This window comes from Erpetoichthys calabaricus, chromosome 16 (assembly GCF_900747795.2).
Source record: "Erpetoichthys calabaricus chromosome 16, fErpCal1.3, whole genome shotgun sequence".
In the NCBI taxonomy this organism is placed as follows: domain Eukaryota; kingdom Metazoa; phylum Chordata; class Cladistia; order Polypteriformes; family Polypteridae; genus Erpetoichthys; species Erpetoichthys calabaricus.
Window position 1 is genome coordinate 51,915,274 of NC_041409.2, and position 23,438 is coordinate 51,938,711.

The window sequence follows — 23,438 nt, forward strand, 5'->3', positions numbered from 1 at the left end:
CAGGAGGAGAATGAAGGTGAAGAGGGCAGGCAACTACACAAAGAGTGAAGGAGCACAAGCCACATCACCTGACACAGCTTCTTATAAAAGCAAAGTGGACAAAAAATACAGAAGGTGCCACATATGTCCAGTGTCACCGGACTGCAAAATAGCTCACCACTGCTGTGTCTGCTAGGAGCCATTTTGCAATTACCATAAAAATGTAACTGTTGTCTGTGATTACTGTGCTGAGTAGCACACTATTACTGTGTAATTTGTTAATATTTAGGTTTTAGTTTAAAAAGATGTACAGTGTTCAGGTGAGATGTATTCAATAAAAGATGGCACAGTTATGTTTTTTGTGGCTTGATTTATATATATTGTGGGATATGGCCGGCCATTCATCCCAGCCAATACCCCCAGGCCGCTAGATGGAGCCCTCCTTGCATGGGCATCATGGACTATGGAGTTTTAATACACAGCCCTGCTGGATAACATCGGGACTGCCAGGGGACGCCCCGATGCCTGAAGAGCCCTGGTACTCAGCACTTCCACCACACTCGGAAGTGCTGGGGGGAAGATGACCAGGGACACCCGGAGTGCTTCTGGGTGCGCAGCCGATACTTCCGCCACACTGGGAAGTGCCGGCGGAAGATTATCAGGAGGCACCTGGAGCACATCCGGATGATTATAAAAGGGGCCATCTCCCTCCGTTCAGGGGCTGGAGTCGGGAGCGGAGTAGACGAAGTCTTGGAGGAGAGGAGTGGAGGCAGACTTGAGAAAGGCATTGGAAGAAAGGCCTGGACTTTGGGGGAGTACTGGGGTTGTGTGTTAGCACTAATTGTATATAATATGTATAATAAACGTGTGTTGGGTGAACTATCAGTGTCCGCTTGTCAGTGTCCGGGCTGCTTTCCACAATATATATATATATATATATATATATATATATATATATATATATATATATATATATATATATATATATATATATATATATATATATATATTATAGCATGCGGTTGGGGCCCTTGCCTGGCAGGGACGCGTCCACGCTAGGAGGACCGGGGGATCAAGCGTGGCCAGAGCGTTACCTCCCTGGGACACTAAATGATAACCCTCCTGGGTTACAGCGGTACTTCGGACTCCCACAGGGCTTCATGGGAGTTGGGGTTTGGTGCAGCCCTGTTGGGATCCGTAGGTGCTGCCAGGGGGTGCTGCAGCTGGAGCTGCTGAGCCCTTATGGGCAGTTCTTCCACCACACCCAGAAGTGCTGCTGGAAATGAGTCATCAAGCACCTGGAGCACTTCCGGGTGCCTTATAAAAGGAGCCAGCAGCCACTACTCCAGGAGCCAGAGTCGAGAGGAGGAAGACGAAGCTTGACCAGAGGAGTGGAGGAGAAGGAAAAGAGTGAAGGAAGACTTATTGTATTGTGCTGTGTTGGTGCTTTGGACTGTGCTGGGCTTGTGGGAACACAGAAGGCATTGCCCACAAGGTAAAAATAAAAAAATAAAAAATGTATGTGCCTTGAACTTGTGTCCCACGCTTTTTTCATAGGTCTGAATTGCAATCTGATTATTTGGATGGTTACCTACCAGGCAACGCTTGTGTTTGTTCGGTTAGTCGTAGGCAATATAAGGCAATATAACTACACAAAGTCTGTATGCCAATGACCAAGTAATTCAAGACTGCTTGGACAGATCCACCCAGATGCTGTGCAGTACGGTAAGTAATATGTATGTCTTCTAAAGTTTTTGAAATTACAACTACTAAACATATCGTTGTTTGCTTTCAAAAAAAAAAAAAAAAAGTAGGCTTATCGTCAACCCAGAAATCTATTAGAAGTCATAGTGGACTTGTCAGCATCAACTTCTAGGCAATTTTCAGAAGCCATTAAGAAAGCTAGCAGAATGTTAGGTTACATAGCAACCTGATGTGTAGAGTACAAGTCAATGGAGGTCAGACTTTTTTATAGCACAATAGTGCGGCTGCATCTGGAGCACTGTGTGTACATTTTTAGTCTCTGGGCTACATAAAAAAAAGACGAGAAGAGTGACTAGGAGATATTGCAGCAAATGGAGCTTAAGAGAGGACATGATTGTAGTGCTTAAATTTTTTACATGAATTAGTATAATGGATCCAGGATTTTGTTTAAAATGAGTTTAACAAGGACACAGGGAAAAAGTTGGGAACTTGTTAAAGTTAAATTTTACACAAACATTAGGAAGGTTTTCTTTACACAGAGAACTGTAGATGCATGGAATAAGTCGCCAAGTAGTGTGAGAAACAGCAGAACTCCAGGAACATTCAAAGCTCAACCTCATGTTATTTTGGACAATCCAGGTGAACGGGATGTACAAGCTTGTTGGGCTAAATGAATTGTTCTTGCCAAAATTTTCCTCATGTTCTAGGAAATTCATATAATGAGCTTCTGTAAAACGGCTAATTTCCCCCTGAGGAAAAAAGATCTATCTATCTATCTATCTATCTATCTATCTATCTATCTATCTATCTATCTATCTATCTATCTATCTATCTATCTAAATAAATAAATTACATACATACATTCATACATACATACATACATACATACATACATACATACATACATAAAAAAAAAAGTTAAAGGTCATGTCCAGCAAGATTCAGTAGCACTTCATCGCTGCCGGCTGTTCCTCTCCAAATTCCCACACATTGTTACATAAATAAGTACAGACTGGTTCAGAAGACCTGACAAAACCAAAGGCCAAATTTATCCAGGCTAGGATTTTGGGCTGAACCCAAGCAGAGTCAGTAATTTAAAAAATGTTCAGGACCTTGATCAAACTCAGCAGAATACATTGAAGTCAAAGGGGATGGAAAAACTGAACAGTTTTTAGTGGATTATGAAGGTTAGGTAAGTATCTGCCAACTATGCAGGACCCACTATTATGGTCAAATAGTGATCTGAGCTGTGAAGCACCGGTGCTAAACACAGCACCACAACTCCTCCCTGAGATAAAACTAATAGAATTAAATATCAGAACATTCAAATTTCATGTTGGTAACAGGCAGGCTCAGTGCATACTTTTTAATGAATGTCAGTCTGTCCGCAGGCCAGTCAGGTCTTCTTGTTTGTAGCCACCCTGCCAGCACAGACAGTAAGCCGGAAGCTGGATAACACGGCACATTTAGTGCATACTGAGTGAGCTCACAGCTTAAATCCAGCCTTATGACCCAGAACTCCATGAGATCATCAGTGCACAGAGACTCACATGCACTGATCAGTCAAGGCACTACACCATGCAGTCCAGCTGCCACAAGTGTGTCTGAATGGGTTGTTAAAGCTGGAAAACATCACTCCATACTGTACATCCATCAGACTGCGGCCACCACAACAAATGCTGATGCTGCTACTGCTACTGACAGCCCTTTGATAGACATGTGGAGAGATGGCAGGGAGGACTGGAGCATGGGCCTTTGCCAGGTTGCAGGTAAAGATGGAACAAAGGTGGCACATCTACCATTAACTGCTAACTTAAAATGTGGATTGAAATATGCTTACAGTACTGTATGCAGGTGTGAAAGTTCTGCACATGGCTGCTACAGCTCTGTGATGTTCATTCTTTATTCAAAACTGCTTCTTCCAATGCAGAATCACAGGTACAGTACCTGAGTCCTATCTTACCGTTGTCAAGCACAAGGCAACAACCAGGCCTGGGCAGATCAGTGCTGCCATTTGAACCTCACCCACACATGACCTTTGAGTACACAGAGAAATCCCAAATGGTCACAAGAAAACAGTGACGCTCATCTCAGGCAGTGAATGAACCACAACCAGAATTCAAACCTGTTCTCCTGGAGTGGTGAGGCCACCCTATGCTACCACACCACTATAAATTTGTCTGGGGTTAATTTGATGGTTTAGAGATGAATCTAGTAAGTGCACGATTTTGTTATCTGCTAATATGTTATGGAATAGCAATTAGAAGAAATTACCAGATGACAAATTTCACATAATCAAGAAGAGACAGTTTTTCTAATACCATTCGAAAGAAGGTTGTGTTGCAGTTTTTCAGAATCACCGGGCACAATCCTGAATGGATGGTATACTGGTGTATATCATGAGAAGGCCATTCATGAATAAACTTTAGTGATAACTGCATCCAGAGGAGAAAGATAGGCCTAATCTCCATAGACGACTATGAAAAATTTCATTTAGACGTAATACAGGGGCTTATCTTAGACAATGGTAATAACTGTCATATTTTTAAAGTTCTGCAGCTGACAATTCCAATCAGTATAGGAAAGGCTCGTGCTGCCCTCTGCTGGTGAACAATTCACATGTCTAATTTTGGCAGCAGATTGAAGTCAGGCAGCAGCCACTCAGGAGTCTAAATCATGAATGCTAACAGGCATACAGCGTATTCAAGTTTACAGATCTTGAAGCCATCTTCACTTTATTAAACTATATTGAGCACAAGCTTTGACAGGAGAAGGATACATACTCTGGTGGATTTTTGTATAGGTGCTTTGACTTGCAAATAATTCTGCCTAAAGCTTATCATGCAGAAGGTGACAGCGTCTAAGTAGTGTTTTTTTAGGCATTTTAACATTTAACAAATTGTTTCTTGTTATATGTACAGTGTGTGGTCTTGCCTCAAGCAAGCAGATAATAAAACAGGTTTAGTGAGCCATAATACAATAAACTTCATCTGTAATGTTTCACACAGCTCCAGAACATTCTATTACATGTAGAAGTAAGATCTGTTCACTGACTAGCCATAGTCCTGAATTCATATATTCGTTAAGCCTTCATTAGATTTCAGTTCCAAAGTAAATGATTTTGGTGTAATTGGAAATAAAAACTTAATTTGAGAATCAAAGAGCAAGAGGGATTTTTAAAAATTTTGCAATGAGAAATAATACTGCTAATGCACTACTTCAGCTGAATGGCTTTTGCCCAGTGTTGTTATGATCCAGTATTCATTCTTTAATTTTTTATGTATTCCCCGGAGATGTTTATGTAAATGTATAAGTACATTTAAAGTTTCTTTGAACCCAATGAATTTGACATTTACTTTTCTGTAAAAGATGTTTTGAGTTAGTTGAAATTTTTTTGTGTTAGCCATTGCTGTTATAGTCAAGTCACTCCTGGATCATGTTTAAATTTCTTTTCTTTAATCTAATTTATTCAATTTTCATTATTTTTCAGTCTTCTTCTTCTTTTGGCTGCTCCCCTTAGGGTTGCCACAGCAGATCATCTTGTTCCATATCTTCCTGTCCTCTGCATCTTGCTATGTTACAGTCATCCCCTGCATGTCCTCTCTCACCACATCCATTAACCTTCTCTTAGGCCTTCCTCTTTTCTTCTTGCTTGGCAGCTCTATCCTTGGCATCCTTTTCCCAATATACCCAACATCTCTTCTCTGCACATGTCCAAAACAATGCAATCTTGCCTCTCTGACTTTGTCTCCAAACCGTCCAACTTGAGCTGACCCTCTAATGTCCTCTTTTCTAATCCTGTCCACCCTCGTCACACCCAGTGCAAATCTTAACATCTTTAACTCTGCCACCTTCAGCTATGCCTCCTGTTGTTTAGGTCAGTGCCACCAACTCTAACCCATATAACATAACTGGTCTCACTATCGTCCTGTAGACCTTCCCTTTCACTATTGCTGATACCCGTCTGTCACAAATTACTCCTGACACTCTTCTCCACCCATTCCACCCTGCCTGCACTCTCTTTTTCACCTCTCTTCCACAATCCCTGTTACTCTGTACTGTTGATCCCAAGTATTTAAACTCGTCCACCTTCGCCAACTCTACTCCTTGCATCCTCACCATTCCACTAACCTCCCTCTCATTTACACACATATATTCTGTCTTGTTCCTACTGACCTTCATTCCTCTCCTCTCTAGAGCATATCTCCACCTCTCCAGGGTCTCCTCAGCCTGATCCCTACTCTCGCAACGGATGACAATGTCATCAGCAAACACCATAGTCCACTGGGACTCCTGTCTAATCTTGTCTGTAAACCTGTCCATCACCATTGCAAATAAGAAAGGGCTCAGAGCCGATCCCTGATGTAATCTCCACGTTGAATGCATCCATCACTCCTACCGTAGATGTCGACATTGTCACACATCCCTCGTACATATCATGTACCACTCGTACATACTTCTCTGCCACTCCCGACATCCTCATACAATACCACAACTCCTCTCGAGGCACCCTGTTATATGCTCTCTCCAGGTCCACAAAGATGTAATGCAACTCCTTCTGGCCTTCTCTATAGTTCTCCATCAACATCCTTAGAACAAGTATTTGTGGTGCTCTTTCCTGGCATAAAACAACACTGCTGCTTGCTAATCATCACCTCTCTTCTTAACCGAGCTTCCACTATCTTTCCCATAACTTCATGCTGTGGCTCATCAATTTTATCCCACTGTAGTTACTACAGTCCTGCACATCCCCCTTATTCTTAAAAATCAGTACCGGTATACTTCTTCTCCGCTCCTCAGGTATCCTCTCACTTTCCAAGATTCCATTAAACAATCTGGTTAAAAACTCCACTGCCATCTCTACTAAACACCTCCATGCTTCCACAGGTATGCCATCTGGACCAACGGCCTTTACATCATTCACCTTCTTCATAGCTGTCCTTACTTCCTCCTTGCTAATCTGTTGCACTTCCTGATTCTCTATCTCCACATCATCCAACCTCTTCTCTCTCTCATTCTCTTCATTCATCAGCCTCTCAAAGTACTCCTTCCATCTGCTCAACACACTCTCCTCACTTGTGAGTACATTTCCATCTTTATTCTTTATCACCCTAACCTGCTGCACATCTTTCCCAGCTCGGTCCCTCTGTCTAGCCAATCGGTACAGGTCTTTTTCTCTCTCCTTAGTGTCCAACCTCTCATACAACTCATCATACGCCTTTTCTTTAGCCTTCGCCACCTCTCCCTTCACCTTACACCTTATCTCCTTGTACTCTTGTCTACTTTCTGCATCTCTCTGACTATCCCACTTTTTTTTGCCAACCTCTTCCTCTGTATACTCTCCTGTACTTCCCCATTCCACCACCAGCTTTCCTTTTCCTCCTTCCTCTGTCCATATGTCACGTCAAGCACCCTTCTTGCTGTCACCCTTACTACTTCTGCTGTAGTTGCCCAGCTATCTGGTAATTCTTCACTGCCACCAAGTGCCTGTCTTACCTCCTCCCTGAACTCAACTTTGCAGTCTTCCTTTTTCAATTTCCACCATTTGATCTTTGGCTCTACTCTCATTCTCCTCCTCTTCTTGAACTCCAATGTCATCCTACAGACCACCATCCTATGCTAACTACACTTTCCCCTGACACCACTTTGTAGTCTCCAATCTCCTTCAAATTGACTCTTCTGCATAGGGTATAATCTACCTGTGTGTATCTTCCTCCACTCTTGTACATCACCCTATGTTCTTCCCTCTTCTTAAAATAAATATTCACAACAGCCATGTGCATCCTTTTCACAAAATCCACTACCATCTGACCTTCTTCATTCCTCTCCTTGACATCATACCTACTCATCACCTCCTCATCTCCTCTGTTCCCTTCACAAACATGTCCATTGAAATCCACTCCAATCACCACTCTCTCTCCCTTGGGTACACTGTCCATCACTTCATCCAACTCACTTCAGAAATCTTCTTTCTCATCCATTGCACACCCAACTTGCGGGGCATATGCACTAACAACATTCTTCATCACACCTTCAGTTTCCAGCTTCATAATCATCACTCTGTCTGCCTCCAAAACACTCTGGACATACTGTTCATTTAGAATAACCCCTACCCCATTTCTCCTCTCATCCACACCATGGTAGAACAAGTTGAATCCACCTCCGATCCACCTGGCCTTATTCCTCTTCCATCTGGTCTCTTGCACGCACAATATATCAACCTTCCTTCTGTCCATCATATCGGCTAACTCTCTTCCCTTACCAGTCATACTGCCAACATTCAAAGTTCCTACCCTCAGTTCCACTCTCTTTACCTTCCTCCTCTCCAACTGCCTCCAGACACACCTCCCACCTCTTCTTCTCCTTCTTCGGCCAACAGTACCCCAATTTCCACCAGCACCCTGGTGGCTAACAGTACTGGTGGCAGTTAACCCAGGCCTCGACCAATATGATATGGAAATCTATATTGTTGTCCATATGTTGATCTGGTAAAAGTTTACAATGGATGCCGTTCTTGACGTACTGTATCCTTCCCCATTTATCTAGGCTTGGGACCGACACAATGAAACACACTAATTTGAGCATCCCCTGTGACTGGCTTTTTCATTATTTTTCATTGTTTACCATTATTTCTTATATTGTTCTTTTCATTTATGATGTGTCTAATTATGTATTTCTTTCCTAGATGTTTATTAGTTAGTATATATGTGTATTTTTTGGTTCTCTTGTGATCCTTGTATTTTGTAGGTGGATCCCCAAGAGCCAGGGACACCTGTCATTGACAGTTAAGAGAACCATAAATGCAGGCTGGCAATTGAAGTCCAGTGTAGGTCTGGTTGGGAGAATTTGAATTGGCCATTTGTACAGTATCTCACACTCCACTGTAGTAGGCAGTGATAATGCACCACAAGAAATAAGATGTCCAATGCAGTTGGTGTTGATGGTTTGTGAGTATTGTTCTCTTTGTCATTTCTGAATTTTTTTTGGCTTTTGAACTTCACTGCTTTACAGATTATGCTTTTGACATTGTTTGTTATGATTGACTTGGGCAACTCTTTTTTTGCTTGTTTGAACCTTTTCTTGTATTATTCCTTTTCATTCAATAAATTCTCTCTTGCTGGGGTTAACTGTGGTCCTCTTTTGGAACTGTACAGAACATGATTTTGAACTTGAGAGTGGAGCTCATTTTTGCCTGGTGTAGGCCAAAATCAACCACTTAAGTAGAAGATAGAATGCTTTTTGATGCATCTCCTCTGGGTAGGCCGGAACGATTGTTGGTGGCTTTAAAGGCATCACACCATCTTGGCCACTTGTGAGATCACAGCAGTGATGTTAGTTTTACTTTTTTTTTATGGGCCGTGACAGACAGTGGGTGCTACTGAACTCCTGACTCCAAACACAAGTGCACAAGGGTACAAATAAAGTGTATTTTATTTTACTAAATTCCTTTCACAGGTTCTCATCTCAACACAGAATCGCAAGTGCCATCCAATATAGTAATTCCTCTACTGTCCTCCTTGTTCTCTACCACCCGACTTAAGCTTGCCTGGATAAGGCTCCTTTAAATCCAGACCTGGTAGTACTTCTGGAATCACATTATTACACCCTGGAAGCACTTCCAGGTCAGGCTGAACCTCCTTAAAATGTCTGAGTCCTCTCCCCACAGCTGCCTCTGGTGGAAACCATGTACTGTATGTGGTAAAAACGAACATCAGTTATAAATACAGGATGGTAGACACTATCCTACAGGGAGCAACCTCTGAAAAGGATTTAGGGGGATATGCTGGCAAAATAATTTTAACATCTAAACAATTCATAGAAGCAATTTTATATTTGTTTTGTATTGTTAAGGATGTTAAAAGTCTCCTTTCGCTTATAGAGATGAATGTGAAAGGCTGGAAAATGTCAACCCACAGCTGCTACAATGCCTGCTTTGTGGAAGTACTTTAAAATCTGTGAAGATGGAAGATATATTCACAACTGGAACATGTGCTAGGAAAATGTCAGCCGTGATTGAGCTAAAGTGGAGATGTTTGGCGCTATGAATATAACAAGACATATGAGATTATATGACACTGCTATATAGGCTGCCTTAAAACAACTTTCATTGCATAGAAGAGAAAACAGAGTTCTTTTGACACATTTGTTCATGTCTTTTTGAGTGCTTCTTCTATTACTGCAATGTTAGTAACATTCTTTAAGCAATAATATATTTTACTAGTAATAATTATTTCTTTTTATTTGAATACAAGATACAAGGATTGATATTTTAGAAACCCAATAAAGGAACAACTAAGAGGAATATTGCTGAATGTTTAGGGAAAAGGGATATGAAACAGAAGGTGAGGAGGCAGAGATGATATGCAGAAGCATGTACTGTTAGATATGTGGAGGATTGTTACATATTTTCATTCACATGACATTTGCTATATTGTTACATATTTTTATTCACATGATGTTTGCTATACAGAACACGAATATACCATGCTCTCCATATTGTTTGGGACATTGACCCCTCTGCTCCACTGTTTAAAATTACATATCAAACAATTCTGACATGATTAAAGTGCACATTGCAGACTTTCATCGAATGGGATTTACACACATTTCAGTCACACCATGTAGAAATGACAACACTTTTACTATATGGTCCCCCATTTCAGGGACACAGCAATGGCAGGCGACCCTGTATAACTGAAAAGCAAAAAATACAAGCAGCAATTGCAAAAGAGCATCTTTACAGAGTGGAGTTTTGCAGTAAACTGAATACAAAATGGTCTAACTTCTGGTTATATGTCCTTCTGGCAGGAAAAGCTGGGTCCAGATGGATGGACATGGGAAGTGATGTCAGAGATGTTACAGCTGTCATCCGGTCTGCAGAGGGAGGAAGAGAACAGGCATTAGAACACAGCACCAACTCTTGGAACAGTGGGTAACTACAATCACTACAGCCCTTAAGCCTGTCCCCTATGCTCACCTCAGAATTCATTGTGAGACTGCTGTCAGCAGTTCCATTATCAATGAAGAGAATTGTGCCATGACCTGTGGCAGCCATACATGCCCAAGCCATAACACCCCCTGCACTATGTTTAACAGATGAGGTGGTCTGCTTTGGATCTTTGGATTCTTTTGGACTCCACACTTTGCTCTTGCCATCACTGTGACAATGTTCATCTTTGTTTCAATGGTCCACAACACCTTTCCCAGAATTCTGCAGGCTCTTTGAAGTCCTTTTTCATAAACTGTGTACTCTGGACATCTTGTTTTTGTGGCTAACAACAAGTGGTTTGCATCTTGCAGTGTTGCCTCTGTATTTCCATTCATGAAGTCTTCTGCTGATAGTCGTCTCTGACACACACACATCTGCCTCCTGAAGACTGATTCTGATCTGTCAGACAGGCATTTGGGGCTCTTTCTTCACCAAAGTGAGGATTCTTCTGTCATCAGCAGTGGAGGTCTTCCTTGGCCTACCAGTCTCTTTGTGATCATTGAGCTCACCTGTGTTGTCTTTCTTCTTCATGATATTCCAGGCAGATGATTTAGTTAATCCTAAGGTTTTACTTTTGTCTTTGATGGTTTTGTTCTTGTTTTTTTAGCCTCATGATGGGTTCTTTGACTTTCATTGGCACAGCTCTTGTCCTCATCTTGAACAATGGCAACTACAGACTGCAAAGGGTAGAAGCAATCTGAGGTATCTTATGAAGCCATGAAACACACCTGAGGAATCACAAAAACCTGTGACACCAATTGTCCCAAATATTATGGTGCCCTGAAATGGTGGGGGGTTGTGACTGAAATGTATGCAAATCCTCTCAAATTAAAGTCTACAATGTGCACTTTAATCACAGCTGAACTGTTGGATTTATAATGTTAAACTGTGGAGCAGAGGGGGAAATCAAGAAAAATGTTTCTTTTTCTCAAACAATATGGAGGGCACTATATGTATAATGAATTTATTAAAATACTAGCTGTGTAAGCCCATGCTGTAAAAAGCACGGGGTGCTAGAAACTTTTGAAATCATCAGAAAAAAATTGAAATTTAGAGATGTCAGGTACTGTAATTGAAAGGAACAACTCTGGGCATCTCTCTCCTAGGAGGTTTCGTTTTGCCAACGTGCTTGCATCGTTTATGCATTAGCGACTAAGCGACTGTCTTTCTTCTGAGGTTTTGTTTGGCCAACGTGCTCGCCATGCTAGTGTATTAGCAGCGGGAGGAAAAGTAAAAGGGATATTGTTTTCACCTCACTTCTGCATTAGCAGCTAAGCAAGTGACTCTTTCTTCAGAGGTTTTGTTTTGCCAACGTGCTGGCCTCACTTGTGCATGCTTGGAGATGGAGCCCTTACCGGGAAAGACAGACACACACACTTCCACACGTAGATGTTTATATATAAGACTAGGGGGCTTACCCCCTGCTCGCTTCGCTCGCCAACCCCCCTGGTCTGTGCTACGCGCCAACCACTCCGCGTCTCTGCCACTCGTGTTGTGAATAGGGGGGTTGAACGCACCACAAGGAGACGTGGTTGCTCCTCCGAAACCCACTCTTAACTGGTGATACAATGGGAAACAAATTACCTCCTCTTTGCTCGATCAACTGCTGCTGTGCTATTGCTGCCGTGCCGCATGATCTGCACCTCGCACGGCGCTTCGAACATTTAAAAGCCTGTACAGTAGCTGTCTTTGTCATCTACTCTTTGTCTTTTATTTCCGGCCCTGGGCATGATTAAATCTCTTGGCACAAAGTCTCATCTCGCAGTACATGAGTTCTTGATATTTTAGTTTATAATTTGAAAATGGAATAAGAATCTGAAAATCTAACAACGTCACATTAAAGTTTGATAATTTCTGAAAAGAATGATATCAAACATATATATGTAGTTTTTAAAATAAACCCAATTTAAATCATGACAAAAACGTGACATAAAAACGTCACATTAAATCGTTGCACTTTTAGGCTTAGGATTTTATATATATAGAGTAGGTAAAACATTGTGTTTTACAAAAAAAAAAAGAAATAATTATAATGTGTTGCAGTGTGTAAGGAATTCCTATGCTGGTGTTTTACAGTCAGAGCCAAAAGTTTTGAGAATGACACATGTATTGGTTTTCACAAAGTTGCTGCTTCAGTGTTTTTATATGTTTTTGAAACTTTTTGTTTTGTATTTGAAACTTATGAAATGCTTGTAATTCTACTTCAGTATACCATAGAAATATCTGACAAAAAGATCTAAAAACACTGAAGCAGCAAACTTTGTGAAAACCAATACTTGTGTCATTCTCAAAACTTTTGGCCACGACTATACTGTTGTGAGCTGGGGTTTTATGCCAAAAGCAGTAAAACGTTTTCATTTTGTTGGGATGGCTTACTGAGGCCAGCTCTGTTAGTTTCAGTTTCACAGTTCATTTACAAAAGCATTAAAGGATTAATGGATGGCATCATATTTAGCACACATTAAGTAAATGAAGGGTGTATTACAGAGGATCTTACATTACGTCTTTTGAAAGTAACCATCTTGCACTTTAAATCTGAACTGCTAATTAAAAAATGTTTTGGCTATAAAAAATTTCTTGATAAATTTAATTCTACCGCTAAAATCCTCATAGGCTAGGTGTGAACAAGCCAAGTGACATGAGGAATGGGTGTGCAGAGACAGGTTATGAGATACCACTTCTGATTGAAATGCTGTAAATGTTGCAACAAGCTGACATATAATATCATAGCACCTTAATTACTCCAAACGTAGACTATAAAAAATGGCAACCACATTTTCAGTTTCAGCAGCCAAATGTTAATATCTAGTTGCCAAGTCTGACAACCACTTTTAAGAGTGTCTGAGTCCTGGTTTAGCCCCATAGTTCTGTATTGGGCTCAGTGGGGACAAACCCCTTCTTCGTCTATACGGGAATCTTCATGGGCAATCAGCCCAGCTCTGCCCACCGAACTCACCGGTGCGTGTTTACTAGAGTGAAGGAACAACTTAAATAATAAATAAAGAGTAACATACAGTGCACTCCACTTGATTGCTTATAGCTGTACTCACCAGGGGCCTCACGTATAAACGGTGCGTACGCACAGAAATGTTGCTTTACGGAAATGTTGCTTTACGGAGCTTTATGGAAATTCAGTTTCGGGTATTTGCTTTTTACTTTCTATACTAAGTACAGGTGCTGGTCATAAAATTAGAATATCATGACAAAGTTGATTTATTTCAGTAATTCCATTCAAAAAGTGAAACTTGTATATTAGATTCATTCATTACACACAGACTGATGTATTTCAAATGTTTATTTCTTTTAATGTTGATGATTATAACTGACAACTAATGAAAGTCCCAAATTCAGTATCTCGGAAAATTAGAATATTGTGAAAAGGTTCAATATTGAAGACACCTGGTGCCACACTCTAATCAGCTAATTAACTCAAAACACCTGCAAAAGCCTTTAAATGGTCTCTCAGTCTAGTTCTGTAGGCTACACAATCATGGGGAAGACTGCTGACTTGACAGTTGTCCAAAAGACGACCATTGACACCTTGCACAAGGAAGGCAAGACACAACAGGTCATTGCTAAAGAGGCTGGCTGTTCACAGAGCTCTGTGTCCAAGCACATTAATAGAGAGGTGAAGGGAAGGACAAGATGTGGTAGAAAAAAGTGTTCAAGCAATAGGGATAACCGCACCCTGAAGAGGATTGTGAAACAAAACCCATTCAAAAATGTGGGGGCATTCACAAAGAGTGGACTGCAGCTGGAGTCAGTGCTTCATGAACCACCACGCACAGACGTATGCAAGACATGGGGTTCAGCTGTCGCATTCCTTGTGTCAAGCCACTCTTGAACAAGAGACAGTGTCAGAAGCGTCTCGCCTAGGGTAAAGACAAAAAGGACTGGACTGCTGCTGAGTGGTCCAAAGTTATGTTCTCTGATGAAAGTAAATTTTGCATTTCCTTTGGAAATCAAGGTCCCAGAGACTGGAGGAAGTGAGGAGAGGCACAGAATCCACGTTGCGTGAGGTCCAGTGTAAAGTTTCCACAGTCAGTGATGGTTTGGGGTGCCATGTCATCTGCTGGTGTTGGTCCATTGTGTTTTCTGAGGTCCAAGGTCAACGCAGCCGTCTACCAGGAAGTTTTAGAGCACTTCATGCTTCCTGCTGCTGACGAACTTTATGGAGATGCAGATTTCATTTTCCAACAGGACTTGGCACCTGCACACAGTGCCAAAGCTAACAGTACCTGGTTTAAGGACCATGGTATCCCTGTTCTTGATTGGCCAGCAAACTCGCCTGACCTGAACCCAAAGAAAATCTATGGGTTATTGTGAAGAGGAAGATGCAATACGCCAGATCCAACAATTCAGAAGAGATGAAGGCCACTATCAGAGCAACATGGGCTCTCATAACACCTGAGCAGTGCCACAGACTGATCGACTCCATGCGACGCCGCATTGCTGCAGTAATCCAGGCCAAAGGAGCCCCAACTAAATATTGAGTGCTGTACATGCTCATACTTTTCATGTTCATACCTTTCAGTTGGCCAACATTTCTAAAAATCCTTTTTTTTGCATTGGTCTTAATTGATATTCTAATTTTCCGAGATACTGAATTTGGGACTTTCATTAGTTGTCAGTTATAATCATCAACATTAAAAGAAATAAACATTTGAAATACATCAGTCTGTGTGTAATGAATGAATCTAATATACAAGTTTCACTTTTTGAATGGAATTACTGAAATAAATCAACTTTGTCATGATATTCTAATTTTATGACCAGCACCTGTATAGGTAAAGTATTGTAATCGTCCAAAGATTCGACGATTTTAATGAATCTCAGCGTTTTAGATCTCCCTGACTTTCTCGTATACGAAGTATTGGTAAAGAATAATCCTCCAAAAGTTCCATTTCAAGATTTTGTTGAATCTTGGTTTTTTCAGACCTCCCTGAGTCCGAAAATTCCATTTTTGGAATTCTGTTTGTGTGTGTAAACACGATCATTTTGAGTACGCTTTCACTCAGCTCAACCAAATATTGCATATAAGTATCAGGTACAAAACGTAGATTTCTGTCAACTTTTGGGCTATTTCCGTTTACCGGAAGTGGTACTTTACCTTTTATTCATGCATCTGCACAGTGCGATTTATTCAGCTTTACTTGTTCAATATTTTGTTAATTTGATTTGATTTGTTGTTGATGGTACTTTAATGTACATAATACAAAAATATAATCACTGTCTTGAAGCATACTCCTCAAATATCCATCCCCATATCAGAGTATATGAGAAAGTCTAGGGGAGACAACTCCTGATTTTTTAAATGTACATTGCCGTATTAGCAGTAGTCTCCTGATTTTTTAAATGTACATTGCCGTATTAGCGGTAGTCTTCACCAAAAGTGCGCGCGTGCTTTCACAACCGTTGCATTATAGGTAGTGTAGTCCTACAGGCGGCCTCGCTCACAGACCCACGTGAATAACTGACTACAACAACGCGTTGCGTCACAATTCCGCGACTTCAAAGAAGACTGGTACTGTTTACCTGCTTTCTCATGTGAATGCAGGCACGGGAGCGTATTGATAAAACATTTTTTTTATTTAACCATTTTAATTCTTAAACAACAAAAGTATGTCTAAAGCTGCTCAACTCCAACAAACAGACCTGTACGGCTTAATAGGCGTGGATATCGGCGCCAGTGACAAGGAGGTGAGTTTGGCACCTGGCGTTATTGGATGCGCGTCTATTAGTAGGCACGTTTTGACTAATAATAGTTTTATCTTGTGTGTGTCGTATTCCGGTGAATGCGTTTGTTAGAAGATAACTCCCGTAACAGTATACGGTATCCTGTTATTCTCTTTAAGTCCTATTTAAAGGGTGTGCAATTAACACAGACTTTTTGAAACTACGTATAGTGCCTTGCAGCTGACCATCAGCCTGGAGTCTAACAGCTGTTGGTTGGTCATCTGAACGAGTTCTGCGAGGAAAGCCCGATGTTGTTCTAATGTAGTGCATTTTACACCGTCGGGCTGTCCAAGTTTGATTCGAGGTGCGCTGTGGCTACAAGTTTTTGCTCCAGCCATTTTCTAATCAGTCACCAATTACTGCTGCTAATGGAACAGCTTTCACTGCTTAATTTTTCATTGACTTGCTTTTTAAGATTCGGAGCCCTTAGCTATTTCCAACAGCCAAACAATAATGAGATGCAAAGCAAGCCAACAGATGACCCACTAACCTTACCCATTAACAATAAAGCATAAGAAAAGGAAATAGAGAAAGTCTTGAGAAATATTGACCTGTTGTGGTTCACAAAGCCTTTGAATGGTATTCACAGAAAAGAGGAAAAATCAGCCTCTCTGGAAATATCAGATGTGTCAGAATGCGAACACCGAGAAGCCATAGAATTAAATAATGTGCATCATTACGCTCAAGAACTGGTCTCTCATTAAGAGCATCTGCAAGAACGGATTTTCACATTCTGGAGTTAGACATCTTCTGTCTCACTTTGCATCTCATTATTGTTTTGCTGCTGGTAAAACAAAAAGAAGCAATTAAGGAGTGAGTCTTAAAAAGCAAGATACTGTATTTAAAATGAAGTCTATTTCTTTAGCAGCAATAATTGGTTCCTAACTTTAAAAAATGGCTGGAACAAAGATCTGCAGCCACTGTGACCCTCCAGGAACTGGGTTTCATACCCTGATTTACAGTGATGTAGGAATTTAGACCATTGTGTTTCACAAACTGCTGCATTTGTGTCTATTAAGGTTTAGTAAGGGTAGGCAGGTGGTACATTTTGGATAGTAATATGCATGTGTTTCACTGTAGTAGAATTCATGTCAAGATTCTGGAAATGTTACTTTAAAGAAAACACATCATGCCTTATGCCTCTGCTGCTTCCGTAAGTTCAGCTTGTTGTGCCACCACATGAATCTGAAAGTTGGTTGACCGTGGTCATCCCTGCGGACTATGCCACATTTGTGACCAAGGAACAGACCAAAGGCAACAAAAAAGTAATGTCCGGGCACCAGCCAGGCTACTCCTTTGAAATAAACTCAAAGAAACTAAAGAAATTAGTAAAGAAGCTCAAATCAACAAGGCTGTTATCAGTTGAAATTTTAGCATAGCGTCCTATGGATCTCTGTCCTCCATGATGGAGTGTCCAAATTGACACTGGGTGATGCTGGTGAAGCTAAGTATCCTTGTTTTTCTTTTTGTCATAACTGTTGTAAAAAAAGAAGATTTGGTTAATGAGAGCACCCTTTCTCAATCCAGGGTGGTATTGCTTATCTCATCAGAGCACTTGTGTGAACTATATACAGTATACTATATATACTAATCAGCCTACAACATTAAAACCAATGGACCAGTATTGTGTTGGTCGCCCTTGTGCCACCAAAACAGCTCTGACCTGTCAAGGCATGGATTCAATAAAACCTCTGAACTTGCCCTGTGTTATCTGGCACCAACATTAGCAGCAGATCTTTCAAGTTCAGTAAGTTGTGAGATGGGGTCTCCATAGATCAGACTTGTTTGTTCAGCACATCCCACAGTTTTGAAATAAAAGCTGCTTAGAAAAAGAGCTGATGGTGTATCAGTCTGGAAATCGGAGGCTACTCAATTTACTGTCTAAAGATGAACTGGAAAAAAAAAGTGACGTAAGATTAACAGTGACAGAGTAAAGGGGGGGGGGGGGGGGGGGGACTGTGTTTGCTGTGCGTTGAAAATGGGCAAGTGGGAAAAGCCACGTTGGCTAAAGCTGATGTCACATTATGCAAATTCTAGTTGTAGGGTATGTCAGACTTGCTAACTGCAGTTCCTGATTTCATTGCTGAACCATGTCCGTTTATACAAGTGAAATCACAGGGCATGTCACATTTAGTGGTTGTGTGACGATTTTCCAGCATAACGTGCTGACTGATGGAAATGGCGCTAAACAGGTACTTCAAGTTCAGCTGCAATCTCAGTCCTTTTTTCTGTTTTGTTATGGTATGTAACACATGAAACATCACACTGATAAGCTTTTCTTCTGTTTTTAAGTCCAAAGCACCCATTTTCCTTATTCTTTGTAACTGTGCATTGTATTTCCGGATGAGTGTTCATTGGTTGTCATCCCTTAGGCACTCTAAGCCAACTACTACTAATTAGACTAAAGACAAAATTTGATTTTGCCAGGGACAGTCATGGACTAGTTGAATTGAGTCAATGGCTATGTTAGACTAGACGACGAAGAAGCTTCATGGTACTGTGCCACTGTCTTCATCTGATTCACTAAGATTATGTATATTAAGTCTGCAACTAAAAATCACTGGAAAAATTGTGTAATGTGACATGACCTTGTATATTTTATGTGTTTTTTATGGATCTCTGGTGCAGTATTTTTTAACTAAATGTTATTGAAAATATAAAAGATTAATCCTTATTAATATGTCAGGAATGCATCACTAGTCAAGTTTATTTCTTTCTTTCTGAACACTATGAACACTTTCTGAATTTGATTGTCCTATATATAAAATGCAATAACCGTCATTTTTCGCTTTCTTCCTTTCTTGCTTGCTTTTCATGTTGAACACTATTATAGAGCACTTAATCCAACTTTCTTTATTTCTTTCTTTCTTTGTTGTATTGCGTTTAATACTAGACAGTGTTCTAGTACACCATCTTTTACTTCTCATTCTTTCATGTAGCGTCTTTCATGCTGTAACTGTTATGTGCCATTTTCTTTCATTAAGCACCTTCCATAATGGGCTGTATTATAGTGCACTAATTTAATCTTTCTTTCTTTCTTTCTTATAGCGCCTTTCATACTGGGCACTATTTTATAGCACATGATTATCCAAACTTTCTTTCCAGATGTTTAATATGAAATGCAAGCTGCCGTTATGTCCAGCAGAGGGCAATAGAGTTCTTTGTATCTTCTTTAACCTTTGTGATGCCCAGTACTTTTATTTTTTTACGCCATAAGAAGTCTGACGATTTAGAGTTAATCTACTAATGTTTCTCAGTATCTTATCACTGCTTATTTAATGGTGTCAAGGTTTTTACTTGCAATACATATTTTTATTCTTGTATTGTTATTGTTCAGTTTGGTCATATTGTGGCAGTTAAGAAAAAAAAGAATCCATTTGTGATATTTTTTTGAACTGCTCATTTATAAAGATCCAACTTACTTAGTATGGATGGATGTGCTTCTTTACAACAGCATGTGTTTCCTTTTGATCAAGAACTGTTTATAAGTTTAGAACTATTAGATTTCCTGAAGCTTTTACTAAATTTCCAGATTGAAAATGTAAATTACATCCATTCACCCTTCCATTTTTTATCTCATCCTATTCAAAAAAGATCAAATGGAATCAGCTCTTTCAAATTTTAAATTGCATGTCAAAATTTATAATGATTGTTAAACTCTCTTTATCTCCAGTAATGTGCATTTTACCTTGTCTCTTTCTTTGAATTTGTTGATATATCTTTTATTATTATAAAAAAAAATATGTGCATTGAAGGAAATGTGTTTTAAAAAAAAAAAAAAAAAAAAAGATAAGCAAAAGATTTCCATTTTTCAGAAAGAAGAATTTTATCTGTTGCCTTTCTGGGTAACACTGCTGCATGAGAAGTCCTGTGTGACGTGTCCATGTCCTGGTCCAGGGTGTGTGTGCAGGTTTTCTTAAGGGTAATCCCACATCCCATAAACATGCTGGTTATGCAGACTTGTAGATTAGCCCTGAGTGACTGTGTGCATGAGTGGGCCACGTGGTGGACTGATGCCCTGCTATGGGGTATTAATTTTGGAATCTGCAGCATTGTGCTAAAATCATTTCGGTTCATTGTTTCCCCTCATCAAGCAACAGTCAATACCTCAGAATGACAATGTGAAAGCAGGATTCAAAACAAACTTTCACATTGACCCTCTGCTATTCCTCTTGAAATTTGTCTCGTGTGAATCCCATCCTGTTGATCATCATTGAGTTGTTTGTACACCATGTTTGAATTCAACCTGTGGTCATCTGAATTGATTGAATTGTTTAGGAAAGGTCCACAGTTGAGCAAAAAGCTGTGAAGTCCAAGGAACTGCCTGCGAGGCTTAGAGACAGGATTGTGATGCAGTGCGGATCTGGGTAAAGCTACAAAAAAATCCAATAGCATTTGTAATATTTAAATGTAAGACTGCTGTTACAATCATAACTCTTCCTAGAGTTGGCCAAACTGAGCAGTCCTGTGAGAAAGACCTTGGTAAGAGAGGTGGATGAGAGCCTAATTGTCTCTCTGGCTGAGCTCCAGAGCACCCGTGTGGAGATGGAGAAACCTTCAGGACAGCCATCATTGCAGCACTCCACAGATCTGGGGCCTCATGTATAAATGGTGCGTACGCACAGAAATGTTGCGTACGAACGTTTCCACGCTAAAATCGCGATGTATAAAACCTAAACTTGGCGTAAAGCCACGCACATTTCCACGGTAACTCATACCTTGGCATACGCAATTTCTCTGCTCGGTTTTGCAGACTGGCGTCACCCAGCGTCAAAGCAGTGCTACTGTTCCTGTGTGGTCACCCTTTCTTTTGTTAGCTCCACATTCCTGACGCGGCTTTATAAATACACTGTAACTAACTGCATATTGTTTATTAGTGTAATGCATCTGATTGCAATTAACCTGCAGCAATATAATGGTCCAGGGAATAGCCATTGTATTCCAAATACCATAACTGCTTTAGCGTTGTTACGCTCACTGCATCTTCTTCTTTCAGCTGCTCCTGTTAGGTGTTGCCACAGCAGATCATCTTTTTTTATATTACTCTCACTGCACCACTCGGAGTATTTATATCACTGTATCTGAGTGGGGAATCACAACAGCAGCTAATTGGAAAGAGAATTATCTGTATACAGCATGAAGCAGATGCTGCCTCAGCCACAGCAAAACGCTTCAGAGAATTCCCTGTACGGACTTCGCGGTTTAGAAAAAGTTTCATCCGAAGAACTCTAAACGCACTCAATCAGTCCATCAAGTGCTCCTTGTAGAACTGTTTGTACTTATAAGTACAATTACCTCACTGTAAACTTGCACTACAGTTATAATATTGCACAACCTGCGCCACTTTATAAAGCGCGTTTTTACATATGATGACAATATCATTTTTAAGATGAAATGCAGCAAAATATGTTGATTATATTATACAGATAAAACTTTAACTTCATTTAAATAATCTTTATTGTTAATAATTAAACATGTGAGGACACGGTGCCGCAGTGCTAGCTAGTTCAGGGATTGTTCCTGCATTGCGTTGTATTCTTGCTGGTGCTGACACGACACTGGAAGGATAGATGGATAGAATAATTAAACATGTACTATGAAGATATTTCAATGTTCCTTAAAAGTTTTGAAGAATCGGCGTTTTAAGCTTACAGATGGCTTCACGTCTATATAGCTGATTGTGTGGCGATTGGGTTTTTGGAGAAAGAAAAGTAAGGACAGGAATTGGAGGTTAGTACATTTGAAAGAGACAGTACTTCTGTAATAAATTATTTCATCGAAGGTCGCGCATGGCGCCGCAAGCCTCTTGCGTGAGACATGAACAACCACTGCGCCACTGTGTTCCCATGTTTAATAACATGCTTTCATTCCTATCATCATGAAAAAGATATCACGTATACATCTCAGTATTTTAATTATTCAGAGAGCTGTAATATCATGAATGTAATGGGTTATGTGTCCTGTCGGAGAAAGAGAGAGCCCGTTTAAGAAGCAGGTAGTGATTCACACATGTAGAGCACATAGAAGATCAAATACAGAACAAAGCATTTAATGTGCCACTTTAGTTATAATGGGATTTGAGAAACTAATAAATTAAACGATTTTAAGATGAAGTTTATGATGTTCTACTTTAATGGCAAAATAAACTACGTGATTAAAGTGGAAATTTCGAGATTAAAGTTGACATTTCGTGCTTTTTTCCCACTGTGTGCCTATTTTTGTACCCTAATAAGCTTTCATATGACACTCAGACGGTGGGCTACGACTCGCCTTTTCACGGCGACTTTGATATGTGATTTCTTTTTTATTTCGGGCACTGTGCGACTTTGTGAACTTGAGCCTTCGAGTTTCTCCAACACTCTGTCACTCGATCAACTTCCTTTTGTTGATTATACTACTGTTTAAACCAACAAATAGTAAGTTTTTCCTTTGCCTCCACTTGGTATTCGCTGAAATTCTTATATTTCCCCCCATGCTTTTCTCATTGTCTTTTCACAGAAGGCTATTTATATTGATTTGCATATTCAAAGACGCGTAATTCTGGGAGGAGTTGGGGTGGGACAGAAGGCGCGTGCACGTACGTTACCTTTCACGCTGATCGGGATTTATGTAGTGGAAGAACGTGAACGTTTGCGTACGTACAGATTCCTGCATCTGGATTTTTCTGTGCGTACACACATTCCCTCTTTTGTGCTTATGCCATGTTATAGTGTTGAGTTCTACGCACGGCGTTATACATGAGGCCCCTGGACTTTATGGCAGAGCATCCAGACAGGAGACTCTTCTCAGTAAAAGACACATAACTTCATTTGAAATTTGTGAAAAGGCACTTAAAGGACTATCAGACTATGAGAAACAAGGTTTTCTGGTCTGATGAAACCAAGGTTATGTCATGTTAGGAGGAAACCAGGCACCGCTTGTCACCGGTGCAGTACTCTTCCAAATGTGAAGCTAGGGGATGACAGCATCAGGGACTGGAAGACTAGTCAGAGTTGAGGGAATCTGAATGGTGCAAACTCCAAAGATATCC

At 40.4% G+C, this 23,438-nt stretch overlaps 1 protein-coding gene across 3 annotated transcripts in view; it reads left to right on the forward strand.

The window, feature by feature from the left end:
• Positions 1 to 16,172: 16,172 nt before the first annotated feature.
• The window catches only part of dnajc17 (DnaJ (Hsp40) homolog, subfamily C, member 17), a 196,894-nt gene continuing 189,628 nt past the window's right edge, over positions 16,173 to 23,438 (forward strand). For all 3 annotated transcript variants that reach the window (XM_028821746.2, XM_028821748.2, XM_028821747.2), the window contains exon 1: positions 16,173 to 16,372. In XM_028821746.2, coding sequence (XP_028677579.1) covers positions 16,295 to 16,372 — 78 coding nt within the window. In that variant the 5' untranslated portion in view covers positions 16,173 to 16,294. The remainder of the gene's footprint in view (positions 16,373 to 23,438) is intronic.